Genomic DNA, 10,117 nt, shown 5'->3' on the forward strand with positions numbered 1-10,117 from the left:
CAGGAAGAAAATGGTATCCAGAAGTTGCCCTGGCTGAGCCAATCTCCTGACATGAACCCCATCGAACACCTCTGGGCCATACTCGACTGGCAAGTCAAGAAACAACCAAAAAACCAACTTCGAAAAGTGATCTACTCCGAGTTTTGAACCAAGAGTGGGTGAAAATCTCACAATCTAAAATTGACGAGATGATTCTCACAATGCCCCAAAGGATCAACGAACTCCACGGAGCGAAAGGAAGTTTTACTAGATATTAATTAAATTATAAATATATCAATTCATGTGAATATGACTGAAAATTTTCATTCTTTCTGAAAAGGTGATGTCTATTTACTTGTGACCACGCTGTGTATAGATCACTAGAAAGGCCTCATTTAGACTACCGTGTACAATTTTGGGCTCCATTTCTCAAGAAGGATATTGAATTGTTGGAGAAGGCTCAGAGAAGAGATACCTGGGATGGTTGGATTGTCCTATTAGGAGAGACTAAAATCTCTAAACTTGTTTTCTCTGGAGAGGAGAAGGGTCAAAGTGGATTTGATTGAGGTGTTTAAAATTATTAAGGGTATTGACAGTATAGATCCCTCAAACTTTTTTATGTTGAGCAGGGAAAACAATAGGACAAAGGGTCATAAATTCAAATTTTGGAAGCTTGGGAGTCGTCTGCAGTTTACTTTTCAAACAGGGTGGTTGGCTTTTGGAATGAGCTGCCTTCAAGAGTATTGAAGGCAGGAAATTTAACTGTGTTCAAGAAACAATTGTATGAATACATGAGTAGTAAGGGGTGGTTATAGTTGGGAGCTGGAAGGGACATCCTTGATGGGCTAATAAGCTCCTTTTCGTCCCTTTATAAAGTTTATTATGAAACATCAAATATATGATGATGAAAGTTTTTTTTTTTTATTGTGAAATGAATAGCCTGTACTTCCATCAGTTTAGTATTGTAAAAATGACCAGGTACCAGATAATTGTGTTAATTGTGAGATATATATATATATACTAATGTTTAAATATCCTGTCATGGATAGAAGCGACATGCTAAAGATTGTGTATTCTGACTGCAATCTGGTATGAGTAATTTGCATGTGATTTTCATTAATTTGAAAATTAAGCTGTTCTTCATTTAATATATGGCACATGTATTTGGTATTTCCAACATTTAAACAGTAACAACCCATGATTATGGAAAACGTGTTATTTTATAAAAAAACAATATTGTTTTTATATGTGGTTTAAGTTGCCAGATCAACAACATACTTATATTTTGGTTAATCATGACTATAAAGAGGTCCAAATAAAATAAAAATTTCTAGATTTCAGTATTTCAAAATTAAGAAAGTGACAGATGGTCTTAATAGCTTAGCCATAAATACAAATATTTTTAAAGTTATTTTTATGGTTAAGTATGTTCCCTAAATTATGAGATTCAGAAGTACAATTTCTGTTTAAATTTACTTTTACTGACAAGTCTCATGCTGCTCATCACCTTTATTAATTCATAGTATGCAACTCTGAGAGGATTAATTCATTTTTTTCTTAATATGTCATAGGTTCTTGTACAAACACTTTAACCTTGTTATTGTGATACTTTTTTTTTCATCCAATATTATGTATCTATAACTGTATACACAGATTTTGTTGACCTATGAAAATTGTTAGAATTTTTCATAGTTAAATTGATTGCAAGATATGAACAATATTAGGCCTTTTTTTATTTGCTTGTGTTAAAAAAATTATTCTTTAAGATGAATGTTGTAACTAATTTTGTTTCTTCTTTTTTTTTCAGGCCATTTTTTCGACCTCAAACTCCACCACTTTTGAATCTTAAAGAGGATACTGTGTTATTAGATGCTGATTCATCAACTCAGGTTTATAGCTCAATAAAAAAACTGCCTTCTGAAACAGACTTTGAAAGTTTTCAAAATCACCAAGAAGAACTATTTGAAATGCAACGGAAACAACTTGAAAGGTTAAAACAGGAAGAACTCAGTACAGAAATCTCACAATGTGTTGATCATTCCTTTTCATCTCAACCCACTTCTCGTTTCACACTAGACTCTGCAAGTGTTCAATTTGCTGTATCAGCACTACTCAGTGTGTCAGAGGTATCTGGAATAGTGAACTCTGTAGTTTCTTCAGTAAGTTCAGGTGGTGCTCATTTAGGACCAGATGGATGCATTCTACCATCCTGTAATGGGATCACTCGTGAAGGTAGGGATCCATTGTATTTTCAGGAGCATTCTATTGATAATGTAAAGATCTGTGATTTCATTAATACAAGAAAGCAACATGATCTGATTTTATCTGTTTCCAGTGATGTCAACTGAACCTTTAAATTGAATTTTTAAACAGTTATATAATACAATTAAAAATTATATTCTTTCATCAGTATAAACTAAAGTTGCTTTGCATATTGCAGATCTGAAAGTAGCAGTTAATCATTGGTCATATTCCCTAATATTTTAATATAAGAAAAACAAGTTTATAGATAATGCCAAAATTTGTTTTTAATCCTGATAAAGTTAATTAAACAAAGAATAACGATGCTGTGTACTATTTTACATGACCACCATTTACATATCCTTAGAAGGACTGTATGTGGTGTTTGAGCTGGGATTTGATCATGAGTCTTCTTGATAGGAATACAGGTGTGCCATCCTCTCATAAGAGCTTTCACTCCTTCAGTTTTTTATTTTGAACAGTGTTGTGGCAGGAGCTTAAATTCAGTTTTAGTTCTTATCCATTCATAAGGGCTTTCAATCCCATTGGGTCTTAATAAATCAACTATTTGAATAGTTTCATTGGGAATATTCATGATTTTACTGATTTATATGGTAGTTTGATGGAGATATCAGTTAAATATAGAAAGCTTTTCTTAATCTTTCTTTTTCTCACGTGTGGTTCATATCTCTTTTTTGTTTTTATTGAAGTGTAAAATCATGATAAATAACATCAAAAAAGGACCTAAAACTCCAGAAATTGATATGTCACCATGAGATCTTCACTGGGGACTTACGTTAATGTTATCCCTACATTTAATGATACAGAACAGGTTTTAAAAGGAACGAGATATTTAACTGTAAAAAATGTTCATTCTTGTGATCAACAGTTGTTTTTATTACATACACATTTTTACTGAAAATGTATACTAATGGAGTTTTTATTGTTAAAATGCATATAAAATATAACCGTACTAGCAATATTTATTCCAAAAGATAGTATAAATTAAAATCATAGCTAAAAGTATTTATTTCCAAAGATAACACAAAGTAAAATAATATTTAGCAGTGTTTAGTCCAGAAGGTCATACCAAATAGAATCATAGTTAAAAGCATTTATTTCAAAAGGCATTCTTAATGATCATAATAATCAATATAATAAAATAGTAATAGCAATAATAGAATTATGGTAGACCAAACAGATTCAGAAAATAAGTATTGGAAGTGGGTCCAGAATTTAAAAAAAAAGTTTTGAAGATGTCAACATATTAGAAAAAGAAGTCTTTGTTGTCATTAATTTCAAGTTTTAATTATTCAATTAGAAGCACTTTCATGCATTTCCTGTCCAGAAATTTAGTAGCAGTACTTATTAAGGTTACAATTTTTTTTATTTGCACTTGTTCCATTAAGAACTTTGTTGGACATATGCTGTGCAATAGCATTTTTCCAGTTTTGCCAAATCTGATGTATGCAGTTTGCCCATTTGTACATAAGCATGGGGGTTTTGATGTTTCTCCTATATGTTTGTAGTGTTCAGAATATAGGTAACCTGTCAAATGTAAATATCGTTTGATATTTTCCATGTAATGCTGTAGCATAAGTGATACACTTCTCACTAATAAAAACGTGCATTTAAGCATAGTAATGTAATGTTACTAGTAATAAAAATGAATGGTAATATTACTGGAAATATCAATCATGACAGTAATTTATACTTCTTAATATTTCTGTCTCCAAGAAAATTTTCTTGTTTTAAATTGTTAAAGTGTAATTCTCAACAGAAATTATTATTGGTAGTTGGATATTTGTTCAAAATAATTAAATTTTCATTACTTTACTCCATAATTAAACACTTGATATGGATTTGAATAATTATAGAAAAGTTAGTACTTTACAAAGCAACATGTCATCTTTTGTCTTAATGTTTATGATATTCACAAACTTATTTTACAAAATAATCACCTTTCACTTTTCAGTTTTTTTTTTAAATAATGTTAATTTAGGGCAGTAACTTGTGATGTTTTATTTATACCAAACATAAACAGATTAAAAAAAATGTATATCAACAAACAGGCTGTTTTTAAGAACATAGGGGAATTTTCATCGTTCTTGCTTCATCCCATAGTTCTTTTTTGTCTAGTCAGGACTATTTCCATTCTAACCCATCTCCTAAGGCTTCTTCTTCTTATGTGTATATACGGCAATGTCGTTAGAAAACTCTCTAAATCATCATTCTTCCCTTCCAGTAATTTCCAAAGAAAAGTTTCTTCCCACATGCCTTTCTTCCTTTACTACCAGGCCAATTCATACAGTACTACTCTCTTCTCAACAAGTCTTTTGGGAGAGAGACTTTCTGATGTATACAACAACTAGATTTTTTGTGACCATATGAATTTGATGATGTACAAGCTTTTCAAAACTTTTGAAGCTGTCATGGATTTACAACTCTTCAGTGTTAATGACTAATGAAATAGGTTACTTAGCTGTCAAGTTATTTTCAAGGTTATTGACAATGTACAAAGCTAGACTTCTTTTTTTTTTTTTTTTTGTTATTTGGTTTGAAGCTGATGATCCATTTAATGAGAGTTTCCTGAAATTCAACCATTTTCTCAACTTTCACCCTGAAGATGTTGTTGTCCAGGATTTGGACCTTGATTCTATTGTCCAGGTTAAGCATAGCTTCCTGCTAGAGCCTGAAGAGTAAATTTAATTTTGTCAGTCATATATTCGTTCTTGTGTCTATCTGTGGTTGTAAAGCTAGTCTTGTAGATAAATGGTGTAGATGTACTAATTACCATGATCACAATAATTTTTCAGTCATATATTCATCATTGTGTCTATCTGTGGTTGTAAAGCTTGTCTTGTAGATAAATGGTATAGATGTACTAATTACCATGATCACAGTGTTTTCTCCACCATTTATTCATCCTTGTGTCTGTCTGTGGTTGTAAAGCTTGTCTTGTAGATAAATGGTGTAGATGTACTAATTACCATGATCACAGTATTTTCTTCACCATTTATTTATGTGTGTGGCTATCTGTGGTTGAACAGTTTGTCCTGTAGACAAATGGCATTGGTGTACTAATTATAAAGTTTACAACTAGTTCATTAAGTAGGCTGTTCCATTCATCATACTGAAGCCACTGAGTGCCTACTTTTATGCTTTCAACTTTGCATCACAATTAACTGTCGTGAATTCCATATTTTAATAGAGGAGATGACTAGTTTGAGAGTAAAGCATGTGTACTAGCAGACAATGACCAATTTGTTGTGTTCAGTGGTGTGCCTGTGGCTTATACTGCATGATTTTACTGCTCTCTTGTCATGAAGCTGACAAACTTTCCCATATTGGAGCTTGAACAGTGAGGGTGTGACAGGGCAAAATTACTCAGCAATGGAAAGGTGATATGTTGCCTTGACACATAATATCAGATGCACAGGACAAACTCATGTTGGTAAGCCTATTGTTATTATTTGGCCTGTTAATGTTTGAGTCTGTTATTTTTCATAATGAAATATGTCTTAATTTCATTAGGACGTTTTTTGCAGTTCTTCATGTGGTTTCTCATTCTGGTAACATTTAAAACATACATTTTCTTACATTACCTATAACTGATTTTTTCCAATTTTTGTCCTAGTTTCTTTATTTATGGGAATTCTTTCTAACACTATTATTCATACTCATTCACACTGAATAATTTGTATTATGTTCCATAGATACTTGAAATAGCAAGCTGCTGTATTTTCTGCATCTGTTTGATATCTAAAAGCACAACAGTCGAAAGAAATCCTAGAAGCTACAAGGCCTAATCTTGGTCAAAAGAGTGTTCTAGAATTTTCTCATTTATTTTTCAACTGAATGATTTCATATAACATGTGAGTGCTCTAGAAACTATTTAAAAAGTAAATCTAGTTTCCTTTACAGCAATATTATATACATAATATATTTGTTTGTGGTAAGTTTTGCGTGTTCACACAACTGAGTACTGATTGTTGATTCATCCTATTGACTGTAAACCTCTACTGTGATATCTTTTGAATGAATCTATTTTAAGAAATAAATTTAAGATATCCTGAGAATTAGACATCATCTATTGCTCAATTAACATCTGCTTATGCTTGAAGAGATTTAGGAAAGAATGACATTGACCCACAAATTTGATATAAATTATATTCTCTAAAGATATCATCAATAAAATGGTAACATATCTCTCATTGTTTGCCATCAGCTTGTAACCACACATGCTTGGCTTTACATTATGCTTTATCCATAAAACCATATAAAACTGAACAACTATGTTTTTTCTCATAGGTACATCTATAATGTGTTTGTTTAAAACCAACCCAACATAGCTCTTTATAGTGGTGGGTAGTCTAGCTTCCATGATATAAAGTTATTAAATAACAGTCATGAATAACAGCCAAAAGAACTTCAGTTCTTTCATTTTAAGTAACATATGAATAGAATTGTACATCAAAACTAAAGTCTTTATTAACAAAAAGGTTATCTCCCCCAGTTTAGTTAAGAAATTAGTAGCATTCGTAAGATGGGAATCAACAAGATCAGGAAGCTAGGCAGATTTATTAACTTTCTTTAATACAAAGAATACTTTTTATAGAGCTTTTGCATATTAACCACAATGAGTCAAGGGGATATGTTTATGGTTTTTTGCTGTAATCGTGCTAAGATTTATCCAGGAACTCAGGTTTCTAAAACAACTCTTTTTGCTCAATTTTTCAGTGAGGAAAGCACAATTTGGAGGATTTGTAAGCTACTCGTGTATGCCAACCAACTTACATGGGCTTTGATTAAAAAAAAAAAGATACCTTCTTGCAGGTCCCCTGCAGTGACATGAATAGTTTTAGATTTTTTTGGTGTCAAACTTGGCCATGCTGGAATTGTATGGTGTAAACATATTGCATTCACCCACGAATGTTATGCAGTTTAATTAGATTTGTTTTTCTTTGTGACACTATAGAAAACAGCAAAACCTTTCATTTTGTTAGGTACCTTAACATTAACATCAATGGTATTTTTCAGATAATTTAAAGCAGATATTTCTACATGGATCAAAATACTGGAATTTTAGTGTTTTTAAAGCCACCTAGAATTTTACAGACTATATATTTAAGATAAGTGATATATATTTCACTTAACCCTTTCTACACTTCACAGTCTGTTGGGCTGATCCCTGGAGTTTTGAAACTAAACATACTACAATTGTGAATGTGCTATGTGTATCTTCACAAAATTAGAAAAATTTTAGTAAACATCACAAGCCTGTTGTACACAGAAAATCAATATTTTTACTTAAGGTTTGTCTGTGAATTTACAATACCTTTACTGTGTCAATCTGAGTGATTTTCATACTAAGAATATAAATACTTATTTTTAACTTACAGTGTTCATATTTAATTTGCATAACCCCTAGAACCTAATTAAATATCAAAAGTTTTTTTTCTTTTTTGTAGAACTATTTTTTCTGTTATTTTCTCTACATTAACACTTACTGTAGCAAAACCATTAGTGTACAGTAAAATGGAAAGTAGAAAATATAAATAAAGATGAACAATATTTTTTTCTTATATTCACAATTTCAACTTTTAACATTTTTAGATCTTTAAATTTTATAGATTTATTTCCTGCACTTTGCACCACCATCTTCTATTAAAACAGTATATCACAGAAATAGACCATTAGCCATCTGTTGTAAACACTATGAGCAAAGTGCTTTATCAACATGGATTTTGCACTCGTAGAGTAACTGAACTAAGCTTCACTTTTTTTCTCTAAGTTACTTATTGAAAAAGAAATTTATGTAGATCTCAAATATGCATCTTAGAATTAAAAATATATATCAGACACTAGAATAGAATGTTCCAAAACTACTATAATTTAATTAGCTTTATAACTAAACTATAAATAGGTTAAAGAATTTCATTAGCTGTTCAGCATTGAACAACAATGATCGTAGACAAAGAATCAAAGTGCATTACCCACATGGTTTTTGCACTCATAGAGTAACTATTATAAGCCTCACTTTTTTCTTCACTAAGTTACTTGTTCAAATAAAAGTTAATGTAACTCATTGCTCTCAAATATACATTATGGAATTCACAAAATACATCAAGCACTAGAACAGAATGTCCCAAAACTACTGTAATTTAATCAACTTTCTAACTAAGATACAAATAAGTTAAAAAAATGTTTGGAGTTGAACAAAAATTATCACAGACAAAGAATCTAAGGCCTACTGTTTATGTATGCCCATCAAACAGAAATAACTGTAATAAGCTTTTTTTAAAGGATAAAATGCTCTTTTATGGATTATAAATGTGTCCCTCAGATAAGGACATGATTTGATAATTGTCATGAAAACTATGGAAAGATGGGAGGGGCTTCTCTGGTGGGTTTTCGTAACCCCTAGAACCTAATTGAATATCAAAAGTTTTTTGTTTCTTTTTTTGTAAAACTATTTTTTTCTGTTATTTTCTCTACCTTAACACTGACTGTACCTTTGAGAAGGTATGAGATTCAAATTTTCTATTCTTGCTTGTCATAATGTATAATTTTGTTTTCTTATTGGATGGACACTGAAAGCCATATTTGGAAAGATATAAAATCTCTAGGGGGAGAATTCAGAATGCAAGTGTCGTATAACACAGAAAAGTGAAGATTGAAAATTTTTTAATATTTCCTTTTGAAACTTAAGTATTAAAACTTAGATAATGTAGAAATGAAATATGACTTATGAAATATGTTTTGATGTCAAGTTTATTAACATACATTGTTTAATTAAAATGTGAAGGTAACTCTGTAAAAGATTTTGACGTGTGCACTTTGATCTGCTGTGCACATAAGTATTCTTCAATTCAAAACTGTCACGGCAAAATATTGAGCACAAATAGAATAGTTTCTGGTACATTTTAGGTTTAGTGTTAGGAAAGTCCCTGTCCCAGAGAAAGTTATTATTGTAAAATATCAGTCACAAGTAAAATGATTTGTGGAGTTTTAGATCTCTTTTTTTTTCTCTCTCTCTCTCATTTTTTTTAATACCAAAGATATGGTATACTAACAACTGTTTCACCTCATTTGTCTTTACATTTTTAAAACTTAAATATATTAATAGTAATGAGACTGCCTTACTATGAATCCTACACATTTCTGCCAGTTTCTTCATTATTTCCAAATTTACAACATAATTTTTTTATGCAAAATGATGGGATGTTGTTAAGAGTTGATGGCTCTTTTCAAATATGGTCAACTGATTCTATAGATATCATATATTTCCAAAGCTATAACTAACCAAACAGTGGAATTTTGCAAATCAGTTACTATATACTGATGTGCTCAGATAGAACAGAATACTTAAGTTACAGAATTTAAAATATCTTAGAAGTACAATTGACAAAAAGGAAATGTACTTTTCTGCTCCTTAGCACTTTTTTCCCATTAAAAAATACCACAAACACTAAACATAATCAACCAATAAAAATAAGAAGTTTTTATATGGTTTGTATATCAATTTCCTTCATGTTTTGTTGCAGTATATTTATTTTTAAGTTGTCAGTAAATAATATGGCTTTATCCTTTAGTTGTAATGCGGTAATAGGAGTTTGTTTCATTAAACATGTAAAAAATTAGTCTCTATCCAGTTTGTTGGTTATTGTCTTTTTTATTTACTCACCTGTATAGAAGTTTCACTTTTCTAGTGCACAATTTAGACAGAACTAATATGTCCTGCTCTTCCTCAGATTTTAAGAGGTCGAAATTTTGGTACTATCAGTACAGAATGTCTGGATTATCTAAGCCTAAATTTGATTTATTAAAGTGAGAAATTTTATTATCAGTCATAACAAATTTATGAATATATATATATATATATATATATATATAC

General features: G+C 30.7%; 1 protein-coding gene across 2 annotated transcripts in view; it reads left to right on the forward strand.

Annotated features, from left to right (window-relative positions):
- LOC106458950 (enhancer of polycomb homolog 1-like) overlaps positions 1-10,117 on the forward strand; it is an 81,242-nt gene that overhangs the window by 67,888 nt on the left and 3,237 nt on the right. For both annotated transcript variants that reach the window (XM_022385325.1, XM_022385326.1), the window contains one exon: positions 1,787-2,211. In XM_022385325.1, coding sequence (XP_022241033.1) covers positions 1,787-2,211 — 425 coding nt within the window. The remainder of the gene's footprint in view (positions 1-1,786; positions 2,212-10,117) is intronic.

Source organism: Limulus polyphemus, unplaced genomic scaffold (genome assembly GCF_000517525.1).
Source record: "Limulus polyphemus unplaced genomic scaffold, Limulus_polyphemus-2.1.2 Scaffold537, whole genome shotgun sequence".
In the NCBI taxonomy this organism is placed as follows: Eukaryota; Metazoa; Arthropoda; class Merostomata; order Xiphosura; family Limulidae; genus Limulus; species Limulus polyphemus.